Raw genomic sequence first — 19,934 nt, forward strand, 5'->3', positions numbered from 1 at the left:
GTGGGAAGACACAGCATTGGTCTCATCATTAAATTTTCTTTCCTACTTAAAAAATAAATTGAACAAGTGAAAGCAACTTTTTAGTTATATTAGGTAAGTACCTGACCTGCAAATCTCCCAAGGGCTTTAAATTATATTTCATTAATACTTCAAACTTTTTTAAAGACCAACATTTAAGAATCTGATTCAATTATAATCTTAATACTGGTTTGAATATCTGTTTTTTCTTTTTTTTTTTGAGACAGAGTGTCGCTCTGTTGCCCTAGCTAGAGTGAGTGCCATGGCGTCAGCCTAGCACACAGCAACCTCACACTCCTGGGCTTAAGCAATCCTCCTGCCTCAGCCTCCCGAGTAGCTGGGACTACAGGCACGCGCCACCATGCCTGGCTAATTTTTTTTTTCTATATATATTTTAGTTAGCCAGATAATTTCTTTCTATTTTTAGTAGAGACGGGGTCTTGCTCTTGCTCAGGCTGGTCTCGAACTCCTGACCTCAAGCGATCCACCCGCTTCGGGCTCCCAGAGTGCCAGGATTACAGGCGTGAGCCACCGCGCCCGGCCTGTTTTTTCTTTATAATAAGCAAAATCAATTGCCACATTCTAAGTTTGCCAAAGTCACAACGGATCAGATATCTATTATTTTATTAGAAAAAAAGATTAACATTATGATTATGTCTTTTCTTGCAATAGTTTGTAAACACTACTCTACAGGTAATTCATACAGAATCATACATAATTACTTACGTCATCACTCTGCTGAGCTTCTTGCATTACAAATTCTCGGACCATAGATGGACTAAACTCTACTAGATAAGAAAATATATCTGTAGCAGCTGATCTGACTTGCAAATCATCCATGCCCTGATAAAAGGAAAACTATGTTACTTAGAAACTATTAACAAGAGTTATTCTTGCATTTCCTTTTTCTTTTCCAAATCCATGCACTACCTCTCAACTTTTGGATTAAGATGTTACACTACAATCAATATACAGATTTCCTTCTCAGGAAGTGCACAAGATTAAAACTATTTTCATAATAAATAATACAAACACTTTTTGTCTATACACACACACACACACACACACACATATAACCTCTCCAACCTTTTCATTCTTTCATTTCACAAATATTAAAACTTTCAGGCAGCTCAATATTTCGTTTCTACTGGTTTTTACCAAAACAAAGAACTATTCAGAGAACTTAAATATAAGGATCAGCAAAGGTTTATAAAGCAACGCTTTAAAAATGCTGTAAAAAATCTGGGGAAGAGATTTATTTAAAGATATGCAAAAATTTGAATAATGTCTGCTAGCTAAGGCCTCAGTCTTTCAGAATCTCTCTTTTGTCCTGGATTTGCCAGGGTTATTCCTTAATAACAGATCCTATCTTTCATTACTCACCTAACAGAGGATGCTTTTGAAAACTTCTTTTGGACATTTTTATCCTTTTCCCCACAACTTAGTTTTCTAAGGTAATGATCCTGAATGCTTTTTCTCCTCCAACATAATGAAGGACACACAATTTGTAACTTACAAAAAAAAAATCTTCAGGTGATTCTGAAAACATTCCCTGACCCTGCTGTTACCAAAGTGAGGTTCAGGGAATTCTGGCAAGGGGGTCTTAACATCCATTGCAGAAGTGCACAAGATTAAAACTATTTTCATAATAATAAATAATACTAAGACTTTTTGTCTTTTTCACTCTCAATCACAAGTATAGTGGGGTTTTCCAGAGGCTACATGACATGTGATATCTCAACAAATTAAATGTAGAAGCTGCTATATAAATCTAGCCATCTTCTCTTAGGCTAGACATTAGAGGGAGTAGAGAAAAAAAGGTATAACAATGTCACTCTTCTCATCAAATTCTGTTTTGGAAAAATTATTTTTTCATAAAAGTTATGTTATTTATGTTAACATATAATGGATTATCACTTTAAAATGAATACTTAAAATTTTTGTTTTAATTTTTCATATACTAAATATCATTGAATAAAACTCATATAAACAAAAGTCAAAGAAATGTGCCCTAACCCTATCTTGCAGCACAAGCCCCCTTGTTTCTGTCTTTAGTCCACTCACTGATCTAAAAGATACTTTACTGGTTTCTAAGAAATACACTTAATATTGTTACAGAAAAGATAATAAACTTGCAAAATCATGTGGAGTTTTTATTCACTTGAGGTTATATTATATGCAAGTGATTACATATTGATACTACAAATTAAATTAATAAAAATCTGAAAACTGAAGATATTCTTGTAATAATTCAGTTATCAGATAAATAATAAACTAAGTTACAGAATTCAATATGCATTACTATAATAAATACTTTCCCATGTATAATATAAATATATTACAAATTCATAATTTCAAAAACAAAAAGAAACCATATAATTACCATTACAATTTCAAGAGCAGGAAGAATTCCCAATTTTGCCAAAGTTTTGAAAAATGCATCTCTGTTTTGAGGTTGTAATGTCTGAGAAAATGCACAAAACTCCTTGAAAAAATTAACCTGTAATGTTAGAAATTACAATGAGAAGTCGATAAAAATAAAAATAAACTTGGGGTACACTATAATGTAATATACCACAGTGTGGAATTCACCCTTTTGAAGGATCTCATCTTTTCAGAGTAAACTAGCTTCTCAAAACCTACATTAAAAACCTATTAAAAACTAGCAACCAATTAAAAGTAAACCTTGCATTATTTCTCAAACACTGACCAATTAAATCTCCAAAGACATTCAGTGCAAAAATGCCATGTAAGGGCTGGGCATGGTGGCTCATGCCTGTAATCCTAGCACTCTGGGAGGCCGAGGCAGGAGGATCGTTTGAGCTCAAGAGTTCAAGACCAGCCTGAGCAAAAGCGAGACCCTGTCTCTACTAAACAAACAGAAAGAAATTACATAGACAACTAAAAACATATATAGAAAAAATTAGCCGGGCATGGTGGTACATGCCTGTAGTCCCAGCTACTCAGGAGGCTGAGGCAGGAGGATTGCTTGAGCCCAGGAGTTTGAGGTTGCTGTGAGCTAGGCTGATGCCATGGTACTCTAGCCTGGGCAACAGAGTGAGACTCTGTCTCAAAAAAAAAAAAAAAGAAAAAAAAAAATTAAAAAATTTTAATAATTAAAATATTAAAAAAAAAAAGAAAATGCCATGTAAGGCATTTGTTTTGAATTAAGAACACACGTTTTTGCTGAAACCATCCTATAATGGTTTGAGGGCTCCTTCTGGCTGGGTTCAAAAACATAACAATAATTTTAAGAACTGAAAAGGACATCAGAGATTCCTTAGTCAAAAACACTAATTTTTCAAGTGAGAAAACCGAGTAGGCTAATAATAAATACATGAAAGATGACTTAGATGGTTGGTTGTTTTAAGTCAGCAATTTTTCATTATTTTATAAAATTCCAAATATCTGATTATACTGTTTGAAAAAATGACAAACATCTGGTAAATAGCAATCATTATTCTCTTCCGAAAACACAGTTTATATCCCAAAAAAGGTGCTTATAAACACATTTGAAAACAAAAAACATTTCCAAAGAACCAAATTATTTATCATCATATACTCAAGAGGCATTCTTCTTACCTCTTGTTTAAAAAGAAAAGCATCTCTATAATTTAACATCTACAACCATAAAAATGTATGAGTTTGTATTTGTCCTAACATAAACCAATTGTCTGATTTGGGGATTTATAAGGCATACAAATTCTCTCATGGTGGGGAGGGGAAGATACATTAGAATATCTTAAGAGTTTTCTAAAATATACAAAACAAAAATTTTAGAAACTTTGAATAATCATTTTACGGTTCAATTTAAATACATATCTTTCATCTCACACTAATTATAAAAAATTGTCTCTTAACAAATTCAAGATTAAAAGCTGTCCATGCCGAAAGAATAAGTGCTCTTTAAGACTTTGAATTTCATGAATAACTTACCAATTCACGACGTTTATCATCATCTGTAGCCTCATCTGTTAATTGTGCAAAAACTTCAGACAAAAACTTCTCATCTTCCTGCATGAGAGGAAATAATTACTATGAAATATTAATAAAAGTATAAAATTACACCCATTTATATGATTTATACAAATTACATTAATAATACAAGTAGCTGAAAACCTAATAGCATTTTCATCATGAAAATAAAAATTCAAGGGTCTATCTGTGTTACAATTTTCCAAAATTTGATGACACCATTCAATTCTAGTTATATATACACTAACACCTAATTTAACTATACTTCTCAACTACAACGGACTCTTTGGAAAACAAAAATAGATGTTCTAGAGGTGTTACATGAAAATTCATTTACTTTAACTTTGATAGCCTGTCTAGCCCCCTTTGAGGATCTATTTATTCTTAATTAATTAATTAATTTTTTTTTTTTGAGACAGTCTCCCTTTGTTGCCCAGGCTATGGTGAGTGCCATGGCATCAGCTTAGCTCACAGCAACCTCAAACTCCTGGGCTCAAGTGATCCTTCTGCCTCAGCCTCCTGAGTGGCTGGGACTACAGGTGCGAGCCAGCATGCCCGGCTGATTTTTTTTTTATTTTTAGTTGACTGGCTAATTTTTTTTCTATTTTTAGTAGAGACTGGTCTCCCTCTTGCTCAGGCTGGTCTCGAACTCCTGACCTCAAGCCATCCTCCCGCTTCGGCCTCCCAGAGTGCCAGGATTACAGGCGTGAGCCACCCTGCCTGGCCCTATTTACTCTTAATTTAAACACAATTCAAATAAATCTGAGGATCTCATTGTCAGTCCATAGCAGATTAGAAAAATAAGAATTGTTTTTTATTTTTATTTATTTTTTTTGAGAGAGAGTCTGACTTTGTTGCCCTGAGTGCAGTGGTATCATCATAGATCACTACAACCTCAATCTCCTGGGCTCAACCAATCCTGCTTCAGCCTCCTGAGTAGCTGGGAGTACAGGCATGTGTCATGGAGCCCAGCTAAGTTTTCTGTTTTTAGTAGAGTCAGGGTCTTGCTCTTGCTCAGGCTGGTCTCCAACTCCTGAGCTCAAGCAATCCTCTTGCCTTGGCCTCCCAGAGTGCTAGGATTACAGGCATGAGCCATAGTACCCGGCCAAAAAACAAGAATTCTAAGACACAACACAGAAAGCAGTAAAGGAGGCTGAATTCTTGAGCAGATAAAATTACAAAGCCCTTTAAAACTCAAGAACTCATGAAATACAATAATCTATAGCCAACTGGTACAGAGTCTTACATGGTCTTGTGGTCCCTAAGGATATAACTAGATGACAAAATACTACAATAACTGCTTTTTAGATTGCGGACTCTGAGGTATTAAAAGACAGATAACTGTTAATTTCCCTACACAGTTTTTAAAAGGACAAAAATAGTGTGCATTTTTATTTTTTAAATATAAATTTGTGTGTTAAAGTCTAGAAGGGATACACATTAAAATGTTAACTGTGGTTATCTCTTAATGATAGATAATGAGTAATTTTCTTTTTTGCTTATCTATTTTCTAATTTTCTACAAACAAGCATGGACTATAAAATTACAAAGGAAAAAACTGACATAAATATTGAAACTCACTTTAGAGATGATTTCCATTAAAATCTGCTAAAAAGTGGTGAAAAATTGTTGGTGTTTTTAAGCTTCGGTTCTCTTCAAAATTCACTTTTATGACATGCAATTTCTTTCATTCATTCAGAGACAGTGTCACTCTGTTGTCCCAACTGGAGTTCAGTCGCACGATCATGGCTCACTGCAGCCTGGAACTCCTGGGCTCAAGTGATCTTCCTGCCTCAGTCTCCTGAGTAGCTCAGACTATAGGTGCACCACCACACCCAGCTGACTTAAATATATTTTTAGAGACAGAGTCTTCCTATGTTGCCCAGGTTGGTCCTGAATTTCTGGCCTCAAGCAATCATCCTACCTCGGCCTCCCAAAAGGCTGGGATTACAGGTGTGAGCCACTGTGCCCAATTTCCATTAATTTTAATTAATTAAAGTAGCATATTCTAAATAAAGTCTGTAGCAGTGGTACCTGTATGGTTGATGGTAAAACCAAACTGTAACACGTAAAGGATATACCTCAAATACCTGCCCTTTTTCTTATTGAGGAACATCCATTAAATGCTGTCAATCCCTTAAGTTCTTTCTGAAATAAGGTAGAGCATATATGAAAAAATAAATGAATGAAAACCACTAGATACAATCATAGAGTATATAACATGCTCTCCCACGAAACATCAATTGGTGCTACTGAAAAACAAAACAGTAGGAGATAAACCCACTAGTCTGACTTAAAATGATGTTTGCTTTCTTATTTATTTTGTTGACTCCTTCTGGACCTTATTCACTACAGCCTGAACCATCCATCTTTTAAGGGAGCTCATATGCATAAGCAATTTTTTACTTATCCCTCAAATCACTTTTTTCCAAATAGTTTTAGTCTCAATATTTTAGGTTTGAGTGAATAAATACATATATACCTCCATTTATACCTTCTATAAATTTTTATCTTCCTATCTCTCTCCCAGATTAAATCTGCTTCCTGTCCTGTCTGATAAATTCAATTTTTCATTTAAACTCTTCTTATGGTTCAGTACTTGTGAGCTGACAGCTAGAAATGCATAAAATATTATACATAGAGATAATTTCAAGTCTTATAGTTTATTGAGAAAATGCTTTCTGATTCCAGGTTTTTTTCCCTGATTTCCAACATTACTCTTGATAATATTCTTTAAGCGACAAAATCACTCTGTTCCAATATATGTACTAAGGAAGTAAATGATCAACTACTTAAAGACTATCACATAATTGGAATGTTTACTCCAAAATCTTAGTTCTCCAAATAATTAAATGAATTTCTTTAGATCACTTTAGTTTTTGTTTTCCACTTGGTTTTAAGAGCTTTTGTTTTAATAAATACAAATATATATGTCAAATTGTGTGTGGCTGCTTTTCTGGATAACATAACAAAACCTTGTAGGGGAAAAGAGAAGGGTTGCTACTAAAAATTCTCAATCAAACTTTCTTTGCAATAATGTAAAAACAGGCAAAGCAAAACAGAACCCATTCATTTTTTAGAATCACATAAATACAGAATTTTAGAATCAGACCAGACTTTACAACATTATACAGAGATTGCCTCACCAATTTTATTATTTTATTTATTTTTAAATTTTTTTTTGAGAGAGTCTTTGTTCTGTTGTTCAGGCTAGAGTGCTATGGTGTTAGCCTAGCTCACAGAAACCTCAGACTCCTGAGCTCAAGTGATCCTCCTGCCTCAGTCTCCCGAGTAGCTGGGACTATAGGTGCATGCTACCATGTCTGGCTAATTTTTTCTGTTTTTAATAGAGACGGGAGATTTTTGGCTAATTTTATTCTGTTTTTAGTAGAGATCGGGTCTTGCTCTTGCTCAGGCTGGTCTTGACTGGTCTTCAACTCCTGAGCTCAAGCAATCCTTTGGCCTCAGCCGCCCAGGGTGCTAGGATTATAGGTGTGAGCCACCCTGCCCAGCCAGCCTAGCCAATTTTAAATTTTAGGAGACTGAGGTGCAAAGAGTAAACTCATCCGAGGCTACCTATTGACAGAGATGGATTTAGAATCCATGTCCCCAAAATAATGAATGAGGTTTTTGTCACTCATACCAAATAAACTAAAGGATAGGTTCCTACATAGTTCAAAATCACGGATCAAACCAAAGAAAACATATACAAGGTAGAATGGATCAAACCTAATAATATAAAATTTAATATGTCAAATCCTACATGAGTTCAAAACAAAGGCCCTAAAAATAAAACAAAAAAACCCATTATTACTTTCAACAGTTTTTTAAAAGGCATTTGAGGCTGGGTGTGATGACTAATGCCTGTAATCTTAGCACTGGAAGGCCGGGGCAGGAGGATCGCTTGAGGTCAAGAGTTTGAGACCAGCCTGACCAAGAATGAGAGCGCATCTCTACTAAAAATAGAAAAAATTAGCTGGCCAACTAAAAATAGAAACAAAAAATTAGCCAGGTGTGGTGGTGAGCACCTGTAGTCCCAGCTACTTGGGAGGTTGAGGCAGGAGGATCACTTGAGCCCAGGAGTTTGAAGCTGCTATGAGCTAGGCTGATGCTATGGTACTTTAGCCTGGGCAATAGAGTGAGACTCTGTCTCAAAAAAAATAAAAAAACAAAAAAAATAAAAATAAAAACCAGAAATAAAAAAATAAAAGGCATTTGAGGGTTTTACATATTTAATTAGTAACTGGAATGAAAAGTTAGAAATTTTTCTCTTTTGGTGCTGAAAACTTATCATCTGCAAAATATGTTAAGAAAAAGAACTAAACCACTGATCCTGCTGGGTTTATTTAATCTTAACTCTTATCTATGGAACAATGGAAACATATGAAATGTGTTAAAATGTCAATATTTGAGATTCCTGTCTTCCATCATTTCTAGTAAGAGGAGAAATGAAAACTTTCTGTTCTGAAAAGGATCTTATTCTATAGCTGTTTGTGTGGAAATTACTTTATTGGCTTTTAGGAATTTAATTTGTAAAACATTTTTAAAGTGTATTGCTCAGTTCTGGACACAGGGATTTTGAACTGCAATGAGCTAGAAAAGTCAGATTAGCTAAAATTTAATGCCTCATTATGCTTTAAGAGAATGTTAACATATATTAGTGTACATAGTAAGAGTTAGTGACTACACTAAATTCTCTCACGTAATTTCTCAGTTAATTAATCTAATTTAAGCTAGGATTTATGGCAAGTACCTTTGTACTACCTCACTTTGGCCCAGTTAGATAAAATGTTTACATTTTCATATGCCTTATGTAACCCATGAAACAGCAGGTTAGTATTCATTTAAGAAGCTACAGAGGCCAGGCATAGTGGTTCATGCCTATAATCCCAGCACTCTGGGAGGCCAACGCAGGAGGATTGCTTGAGCTCAGGAGTGCGAGACCAGCCTGAGCAAGAGCAAGACCCTGTCTCTATTAAAAATAAAAAACTTAGCTGGGCTCCATAGTACATGCCTACAGTCCCAGCTACTCAGGAGGCTGAGGCAGGAGGATTGCTTGAACCCAGCAGTTTGAGACTGCAGTGAGGCTATAATAATGCCACCGCTCTCTAGTCCTGGCAACAGAGCAAGACCCTGTCTCAAAACAAAAACAAAGAAAAACAGAAGCCATAGATATGTATACTAGATAGCCAGAAGGGTGTCTGGAAACACCTAATGCCTAGCCAAAAAATTTCTGTATGGAAACCTCATAGTTGGGCTTTAGGAAATGAGCATTTAGAAGCCACTGGCCACAACCTTAATTACTTTCCTTTTCACACATTGTTGAAAACATAATTCAGCGTCACTGCTGGCACACAGGAGATAATTAAGTGTTAAACCCTAGACAGGCTGGGGCATGGTGGCTCACCCTGTAATCCTAGCAATGAGGGAGGATCACTTGAGGCCAAGAGTCCAAGACCAGCCAAGGTAACGTATCAAGACCCTGACTTCACAAAAAATTTTTTTAAAATTAGCTGAGTGTGTTGGTGTAATTCCTAGCTACTTGGGAGGCTGAGGTGGGAGAATCACTTGAGCCCAGGAATTCAAGGTTACAGCGAGCTATGATCATATCACCACACTCCAGCCCAGGTGAGAGAGCAAGACTGTCCCTAAAAAAAATAAATAAAATTACAAATAAACCCTAGATAAAAAAAATGTGGTGGTTCACAGTATCTATTTCACAAAATGGACCAGAAATGAGTAAGACTTTAATTAATTTTATTTGTTTATTTTTGAGGTGGGGCCTCACTCTGTCACCCAGGCTGTAGTGCAGTGGTACAATCATAGCTCACTGCAGCCTTGAACTGACCTCAGGTTGAGTAGCTGGGATTATAGGCTTGAATTACCACACCCAGCTAATGATTTTCTTTTTAAAGCTGCATTTGATTGATGTAATTATAGCCTTCACAAATAAACCTATGACAAAATATATAAAATGACAAAGTGTTACAAACATTTAGATTATTTTGTATAATTTCTTTTTAAATATTAAAAACTACTTATGATTTTACTATGATGGATTTGGAAACCCTTCTGAAGTCAAAAGCAGTCATTTAAAAGCTACATTTGAACTTCTGTCACTGGTTCCTTTACGTCAACTACAGAGTGTACCTCTATTTCCAACCTCCTGAGACTATAATGGTTTTTCTGTCAGTAAGTCAAACAGCACTCTGAATTATACAGTATGGTTTTTAAAAAAATAGTAGGACCTTGGTTGGGCAAGATGGCTCATGCTTATAATCCCAGCACTCTGGGAGGCTGAGGCGAGAGGATTGCTTGGGGCAAGGAGTTCAAGACCAGTGTAGGCAACAGAGTAATACCCTGTCTCTACAAAAAATAATACAATTAACTGGGTGTGTTGGCGCACGCCTGTGGTCCCAGCTATTCGGAAGGCTGAGGTAGAAGGATCACTTGAGCCCAGGAAGTCGAGGCTGCAGTGAGATATGATTGTGTCACTGCACTCCAGCCTGGGCTACAGAGGGAGACACTATCTCAAAAAAAAAAAAAAAAAAAAAAAAGAAAGAAAAGAAAAGAAAAAAACCCACAAACAAGTTCCATATACTATAAAAAGAACCTAATGTGAACATCTATCCTCCCTCACACTCATTATTGGGGAATAGTGAAAAATTGCTAAGTGAAAGGATGATCTGGAAAAGTAAATCCTGTATAAAAAAATAAAGTAATAATAGAAAGATGACTACTGGTTGGAAATGTCATAAAATGGAGTCTAATAGCTAACACTAAGACAGATAGTCTCACCTACTTGGTCTCAGGACCCCTTTAAACTCTTAAAAATTATGGAGGACCCTAAATAGTCTTTATTACGTGCATTATGCTTATCAATATTTACCACAATTAAAATTAAGACTGAGCATGTGAAAATATTTATAAATTCATTTTTAAAATAAGTCATTATATTTATATAAATATTTTTAAGAGACACTATACAATCCGAAATTTTAAAAATTTAGGAAGATGAGTAGCTCTCTTACATTTTTGTAAATCTCCTTAATGTTTGGCTTAACAAAAAGACAACTAGATTCTTCTATCTTTTTCAGTTCTTTGGGCTGAGGTATAATGAAAAAAATACAGCCTCATGTTGACATGAAGTGGGAAAGGGAAAACCTCATAGACTCCTCTGTAAGGGCTTCAAGAACCTTGAGGGGTCCACAGAACACACTTTGAGAACCACAACACTAAGTATACAGTAGCTGCTCAATATACTTAGTAACTGTTATGGAAATAACAAAAGTAGTTATGTAGAAAACTAAGTATAATCTAATACCACAAGTCATGCAAATTCTTCAAAAGCATACTTACTATACTGTTAGGGTGTACACTATTAACATGATAAACATGGTATAAAACTCTTACTTTACAACTCGAGACAAAATAAAATCACTTCCACATAGCAAATAACCTGAAAATTTCCTGAAAATTACTGAGTGTTTCTCAATCCTGGTTGTAAATATGAATTACTTGGGAAGCTTTAAGCATACATACATACTCTAATAATAACTATGTCTCTCAAAATGGATTAAAAGATACTCATCAGTTTCTGTAACAGGCAAATTCACAGAGACAGAAAGTAGAATAGTGGTTACCAAGAGCTGGAGTAGGGGATATGGGGAGGTACTGTTTAATGGGTACAGAGTTTCTATTTGGGATGATGCAAAAGTTCTGGAAATAGATGGTGGTGATTGTTGCGTTAACACTGTGAATGTACTTAATGTCACTGAATTGTACACTTAAAATTGGGTAAACTGTTGAATTTTATGTTATGTAGATATGATATTTATTTATTTATTTATACATACATACATACAGAGACTCACTCTTTCACCCTGGCTGCAGTGCAGTGGCGTCATCATAGCTCAATGCAACCTCACACTCCTGAGCTCAAGTGATCCTTCTGCCTCAGCGTCTCCAGTAGCTGGGACTACAGATGCACACCACCATGCCTGGCTCATTTTTCTATTTTTTTCTGTAGAGACAGGGTCTCGCTATTGCTAAAGTTGGTCTTGAACTCCTGAGCTCAAGTGATTCTCCCGCCTCGGCTTCCCAACATGCTAGGGTTATAGGCGTGAGTGACTGCACCCAGCCTATCTCAATTTTAAAATTATAAAAATTAAATTAAAAAAAACCCAGCTGCATCATTAATCATTTAATAATATAAAAAGTTTCATGAAAAATGTATTCTCCTTCATAAAACCACAGCTAAAGTCTGTTTTTTTATACTAACAGTACATTTAAAGTAAAAAGAAGAAATCTTTTTTAAAAAAAGGGGATGAACACCAGCTTGAACGATTAAGGGAACTAAATATCTGAAAACAGAATTGTGAAGAATACCTCAGTATACTTACCTGCAACATGCTGACTATCTCAACTTTGTTGAAGAAAATAAAGGATGTAAGAGTAGAAAGAAAATTCTCCTCAAAAACAGATGGTGTAGGCAGAATGATGTCCTGAATGTACTGTACCCTGTAAGTCTGATGAATTTTTTGCCTCAGTTCAGAGTCTGTTATTGGTATAACTTCCTTAAACTTTGCAGTTTTGGTCAAGAATTCTCTGTGTCTTTTTGGCTGAGCCAAAGCAGGGTCATATTCAAGGCATCCCACGACATCCATGATACACTCATCAGAAAACATTACCTCAAAAAGAGTTGCCTTATTTAGGAATAAGATTCCTCTAATAATTTCATACAAATGGTGCAAGCCTTCAGTGTTTTCTAGATTCTCACAAGCCCGGAATAGCTGCAGTAGTTTTTTAATATAGCCTTCATTTTCCAAGGCCAGGGCCAGCTTTTCCCTACGGATAGGTGAGGAGAGAACTGAGGTAATTAAATCAGCAATCTCTTCAAGTTTATTGAGTTCACACGTGGGCAGGTCAATCAGATGACTGGTTTCAGGCATTTCTTCGAATCGTTCTTCTTCTGATTCATCAATGAGGTCCTGTGTGACTTCCACTGATGGGTCCTTACCTTGAACCTAAAAATACCCAAGTGTAGCTAGTTACTTTAAAATACAAAATAATTTAAAATCTTGTAAATCAAATCACTGACCATTGAACTTCAGAGTCACTGTTGATCAACAGTGAAGTATAGTCGTGGAAAATACACGAGGTGTAGAGTCAACTATCTGAGTCTAAGTAAATAATTCCAGATAATTTCACCTACAAATTTCCCAACCTATAACTTAAGGTTAACTCTATTCTCTGATAACCTGAAATTTTCAGCTGTTACGTAGATTTATGGTATTAAGTTATGTAATAACCACAAATAGTTTTTTAATAACTTCACTATGCCTAATAATTTTGAATTTTGGTGAGGGTAACTCTTCCATTTATCTCAAAATCACTAAATGTCACTCTTAAAGCAACCTATAATATCATTGATAGGACAGGGTACAATCTAAAAAGCTAATCACTGGAAAATACTACCTGCCATATAAATTTATGTTCTAGCAGATAATGTAAATCAACACCTTAGTTCTAAATAAGATGCCTGTCTTCTGCATTATTCATTCATTGAATGTATACTGAGTATACGCACAATATGTGTCAGTTACCATGCTGGTATTAAGGAGAAGATGAAGACTACAAAATAAAATATCACTTCAGGAATTTATAATTTAAAAAAAGTTATCTTTTATATATTGTTAATATTCTGAACAGCCTCACACATATTACTATAACATTCTCTTTTTTAATAAAGTAATGATTTTAATAGTTTTATACCCTTTAATATGCTTTTTCATTTTTGAGACAGAGCGAGACTCTGTCACCCCAGCAAGAGTACAGTGGCATCATCAGAGCTCACTGCAACCTCAAACTCCTGGGCTCCAGCAATCTTCCTGCCTCAGCCACCAGAGTAGCTGGGACTACAGGTGTGAGCCATCATGCCTGACTAATTTTTCTTTTTTGTAGAGATGGGGTCTCGCTCTTGCTCAGGCTGGTTTTGAATTCCTGAGCTCAAGCAATCCTCCTGCTTTGGCCTCCCAGAGTACTAGGATTATAGGTGTGAACCACCGCACCTGGCCTAATATGCTTTTATTATTTGCATGGATCCGTTTTTTTGCCATTTCATGGATGAATACATGATCCAAACTTATATTGAATCAAGAACAGAACAGCAAATATTTGCTGAATACATCTTATAAGTCTATAAGTGAGGTCATTTTTGGGTTTTAAATTGTCTCATTTTACAGAAAACTTTTTTTTTCTTTTTTTATTGAAACAGAGTCTCACTCTGTCGCCCAAGCTAGAGTGCAGTAGTGTCATCATCGCTCACTGCAACCTCCAATCCTGAGCTCAAACAATCCTCCTGCCTCAGCCTCTCAAGTAGCTGGGACTACAGGTGTGTGCCATCACACCCAGCTAATTTTTTATTTTTTACAGAGACGGCATCTTGCTATTGCCCAGGTTGGTCTCAAACTCCTGACCTCAAGTGATCCTCCTGTCTCGGCCTTCCAGAGTGTTAGGATTACAGGCGTGAGCCACTGTGCCCGGCCACCATTTTATAGAAAACTTTGCACACAAAAAATTCAACCTCAATCCTTGGGAAACACATGGGGTGATAATAAATAAAAGAGTGAAAATTAGGACCTTCTCATTATCACCATCCATAAGTTTAAAAACAAGTAAAACAATAACAATTTGGATTTTATTCTATGTATGTTGCATGAATTATGCAAAATCATATTTACTGATTACTGATTTTAATTGTTTATCAGCTGGAATTCTGCTATTTAATAATTTATGCTAATAATGCTCTGGCAATATTTGATGCACAGTAAGATATGAAGAAAGAAACAAACTATCTACTCCCAGTTAAGAGAAGTTTAGTAACTCAGGGCCACATGTCAAATAAGCCTTATAAAGAATACGAAGGTTCACACATACTTTTCTTGAGCCACTATGTGGCAATGTTATTGGAAGGATAAAGGGAAAAAAAATGACTGTGGTCATATCCAAAAAACTAGCTCAAGAACCTTTAGTGATAAGAATCACTAGACAGTAAAGCTCATATAAGTGAACACGATAGTAGCCAAAAAAAAAAAAAAAAACCATTACAAAGTATTGTATTAGGCAACTACTGAAACACAGTGATCTCCCATTTATAGAAAATGATAGTTAAAATGAATGTCATGATTATTGAAAATTCCAAATACCAACTGTCCTAGCCAAGAGAAGCCTAGGAGACAAGGAGACATGACTAGTAAATGAAACATGGTATCCTACATGGGATCCTGGAACAGAAAAGGGACATTAGGGAAAAGCTGAAGAAATCTGAATAAAGCATGGATTTTTGCTAATAATAATGTATTAATATTAGCTTATTAACTGTAGCAAATATATCATACTAACATAAGATGCTAATCTTACTTAGCCAAGTACAGTAGTGAGAACGGGGAATGAGTAGAATGAGGAGCTCCATCTGTAAATGACTGTGAACAATCAATTGAGATAACTCATTACCTTCAGACTACCCGAAGTCATGGGTACTTTTGATCATTACTGCCTGGCACAGTATTCATAAACATTAGGCAAACACATGATCAAATATTAAAGAAAAAAAAAAACCCTAAGAGCTTCAACATCATTATTTAATCTTCTTTTAGTTTGTTTAAAGATCTTGCCATTCTATAGGGTATTAATTATGAATACATGGTATCAAAATCTAAAGTGGTAAAACAAAATTATGACAAAGTTGTTTTTTTGTTTTTTGTTTTTTAAGTAAAAGAATTTGCAGTAGAATATAAAAAATTTCCAGGTTAGGTTGTCAAAGTCTCACACTAAGACATGTCTCCCACATTCTAGTACACGTCTTTAAAGTAAAAAGGAAACAAAAATTCAAGACCGCATGCAAACATAAGTTAAATATTATAAAAACTACCTTACCTGACAAATTTTTTCCCAGATCTCATCACAACCAGCTTTTTCTTGAAAACTTAAAGCCAGATCATAGTTCTCAGCTTCTGACCAAACAATTAATGTATCCTGTTTAAAAATAAAGATTTCTACATCATCACATTAGAAAAGAAATATCTACAAAGTATAAATAAAAAACAAGTGAACTGGAAACAACACAGCAATGACAAATGCCCTCTTATAAATGTAATTAATATATACTCAATTGACATTTTTAGTAATATATTGGCAATGAAATAGTAGTTTTGGTACTAAAAATGACATTGGGCAATTTTCTAAAACAAGAAATATTAAAACAGGTTAGTAGGCTCTGGCTTATGTTATCAAGATAATATGTAATGGAAAGGCTAGCCACTCCTGGCCAAAACTGTAACATAGACGTTCCAACCATCTACTTTCTGTTGTTTCCAGAAAATCAGTTGTTCCATTCGCTACCTACCTACCAGTTACTTTGAACTGGTTGTCAACTGATTAAAAGTAAGGTAACTACTACCTGGAAATATTTAAGGCTTAATTCCATTTTTGCCTTTCTTTTTTAAATCTGGGAAAGAATTCGAGATCTTAAGAAATGAATGCAATACAATGGTGAAATGAAGCTATCTGCTCTACCTACAAGTACTACCAATAGCATCCAGGTTCTGCATTCTAGGTCGTAGAAAAATCAACCCAAGGTTCAAATAAGCACTCTCCTAGAATGTCCTCTACCGAAAGATCAGTTATGCTTTTAGGAAAAGGTTGTTATCCCCTGTAGAAGACTTGTGTTTAAATTAAAACACACATGCACAAATGTACATGCTTAAACACTGAAGTCACTACACAATAAAATGAATACTTTTTTAAGGTTTCATAATAATGAAAGTTTAAAATGGCTAAAATTTTTATTTTCAAAAAAAATACATAAATTGAGTTTATACTCTACCAAAAATATAATCTACAAAATACCTTCTGTTTGATGATTTGTCCATCTGAGTAGTACTTATAAATATTATGACCTAACATTAAGAAACATAAAAATAAAAATGAACCCCAGATTAATAGAGTCTTGACAATGGAAACATTTCAGTACTTTTTAGCTCTAAACAGTAAATGAAAAATACTCTTTAATTAATCCAAAGCTCAGATGAAGACTTCTTATTTGCTATGTAATCTGGTACAAATAGCTGGAAATCTATGTTCTACCTTCTTTCTGGCTATGCTTTCTGAAAATGAAATTTGCTACCAGAGTTACGCTAAAATTTTATCAGGTCATTCTTGTTTAAAATTCTTCATTTGCTCCCCCATCTACAGAAGTTTTCAAACCTTTTTAAAAAACCAAACTTTTCGAACCCGTTTTACAAACAAACTTTTACTCAGAACTTCTCAGTTACCTTCTCAGAGACTTCATAGTAATACATTATAAAACACAAACTAAAATAGAAAAAGCTTATATAAAGATAATATGAGCAAAATTTTTAAATGTTTGAACTGTAATGGTTCTATATCATTAATTAGCATTTTAAGACCCAATGTACCCTTAGGGCCTAGTACACCCATACATGACAGTGGATACAAATCTGTATTTAAAATTATCCTTTTAATAACTCTAAACTTTTTGGGAGGGGCAACTTCTTGTCACATCTATTATATCATTGTTTCTGTTTTGTCACATGGCTGACAAATAGCTTCCAGTAGGAGCATAAATGTCAGTTTGACCATTATCTTGTTCATTTGCACTTACATTATTATCAACGCTTTTTAAGGCACCTGTCCATTTTGTTTGGGTTAGGATAAACTAGAAAAATATTTGTAAACAGTTATCTGCACACATGGGCTACAATAATTCACCATCGGTGGGTCTGAGAATACAGGAATAAACAAACTCAGTTTCTCCTACCACACTCTCACAACACAAATCACTTTCGAGACCTCTGCTCAGCAAGATGTGTGTAGGGATTTCTCTCCACCAAAACCAATTACTTCATTCTGCAGTGGACACCAGCTGCAGAATTCTTCCAACTCAATTCTGACACTATTTACCTGGAGATACCATCAGATCCATAGGTCGAGGCTCAGTCCCACAAGACTGCCCCCTATTTCTGATGCCAATTGTAAGCCCTACGTTGTTTTACCTGTGCTTCCAATCAACCAGCCATAAATCGGGATCCCCACAACCCCCTCCTTAAGGTTCAATTAATTTGCTAGAGCAGCTCACAGAGAAAACACTTAACTCACATTCACACGGTTATTATAAAGGATATTTTAAAGGATACAAATGAAGGCACAAGGTGAGGTATGGGGTAAGGGGCTTCCCAGGCATACCACCTTCTAGGAACCTTCACCTGTTCAGCTACTTGGAAGCTCTCTTAATCCAGAACCCAGTACGTGTGAGCTTTACAGAGGCATGACTGATTAAATCATTGGCCACTGGTCAAAGACTTAACCTTCAATCTCTCTGGGGAGGGGATAGGGCTGAAAGTCTCAACCTTCAAATCATGCCTTGATCTTCAGTTCCCTTTCTGAAGCAACCTAGGGGCTGCCAGTCACCAGTCAACTGATTAGCACACAAGAAGACACTTACCATTTTGAAGATTCCAAGGATTTTAGGAGTTCTATGCCAGCAAACTGGACAAAGACCAAAATTGTATTTCAAAATATCACAGTAGGGAACACTTCATGGAAATGTTATTCTTTGCTTAGAATACCATGTATATTTTTGACTCTTCACCACCTGACGTACTGTTTATTAAATATTAACAAAAGTCAGTATCTTCTTTTGATATATTATATAAACAGAAGGTTTCTTCTCAAACCCCAATGCTCCTATTGTGCATTCCACTTTGGACTATTCTATAGATAGTCTATCTACAGATGGAGACAGTACTACAGAATGAAATCCAAAACCCTTTATCCAGCCAATGAAGACCCTTTCCATTTTGGCTTCAATCCAGTTTCTGAGAGAAGGTCCAGGTAAACAATGAAATCTGAATTACGGTAACTAAACTCCCCTTTTCATCATCATTTTCTTTTGCTCTTTCCTTCCCATTCTTAACCTAAATTCTTTTCCCCGATCTAGTCAAAAATCACAGAAACTAAATGGGATTTATATTTAGAGTTCTTTTTCAATGCAAAGAAGATGGTCCTTGGGGAATGGTTAAAAACAAGATTCCCATGCCTCTCCCCTGGGAGAGGTCTGGAGTGAAGTCCAAGAATCCATATTTTTAACAAGGGTCCCAGGTAACTGTTTTGATAAATCAAATTTCAGAAATGATCTAATTGTATCTCCAGTTGGTTAAAAGTGGGTAGGAAAGTGTCATCAGAGTAGGGACCTTTTAGCTCTACGTATATACACCAAATGGGTCATAAATCCTATCCTACCTACCTTCCCCACCACTTCAGTAATAAAATACCCAGATGAAGTGCTGCTTAAACTGTTTATTACAAGGGTCAGAGTAAAAGCTCCTGGGAGAGAGAGCATAGATCTTGCACAAGAATGGCAGGGTGTCCGCAAATCCAAAAAACCTAGACACAGCCAAGCTCAATTTTTCACAACAAAGTCTGTTTCCAACCCTTGTATTTTGTGCTATTATTACATTTTCCACTCATTTGGGCATGGCAAATGATTTCATCTCTTTGGGACATTATTAATGCCTCTGTTTAAACCAAAAGAAGTTTACAGTTTTCTTCTATTAACTAAAACATTTAATCACCACTATATCCCTATGGAAATCAGATTTTAAATGAGCTTTCAGGGAGAATAAGTCAGTTACATTTGGTCAGGTCCTTTAAAAGGATGAAAAAGGTGATTATGTGCAAGCCCATGCTAGGAGTAAAAAATGGGCTGGAGAAGCTTGACAATTTAGCCCTTACTGAATTAGGTTGTCATAATGTAGTTTTATTATAAGAAATGGTTGTTTTCAAACTTCTATACTAAGAACACATTCCAGAGCCCAATTCTTTCTTTTCTCTTTTCTTTCTTTTTACCTATCTATCTATCT

At 35.4% G+C, this 19,934-nt stretch overlaps 1 protein-coding gene across 3 annotated transcripts in view; it reads right to left on the reverse strand.

The window, feature by feature from the left end:
• The window catches only part of PPP4R3B (protein phosphatase 4 regulatory subunit 3B), a 59,446-nt gene that overhangs the window by 30,021 nt on the left and 9,491 nt on the right, over window positions 1-19,934 (reverse strand). For all 3 annotated transcript variants that reach the window (XM_045549644.1, XM_045549645.1, XM_045549643.1), the window contains exons 3-7: window positions 15,931-16,029; window positions 12,396-13,019; window positions 3,955-4,032; window positions 2,402-2,518; window positions 745-861 (exon numbers count right to left, since the gene is read on the reverse strand). In XM_045549644.1, the coding sequence (XP_045405600.1) occupies window positions 745-861; window positions 2,402-2,518; window positions 3,955-4,032; window positions 12,396-13,019; window positions 15,931-16,029 (1,035 nt within the window). The remainder of the gene's footprint in view (window positions 1-744; window positions 862-2,401; window positions 2,519-3,954; window positions 4,033-12,395; window positions 13,020-15,930; window positions 16,030-19,934) is intronic.

The sequence above is a fragment of the Lemur catta genome, chromosome 4 (assembly GCF_020740605.2).
Source record: "Lemur catta isolate mLemCat1 chromosome 4, mLemCat1.pri, whole genome shotgun sequence".
Lineage (NCBI taxonomy): Eukaryota > Metazoa > Chordata > Mammalia > Primates > Lemuridae > Lemur > Lemur catta.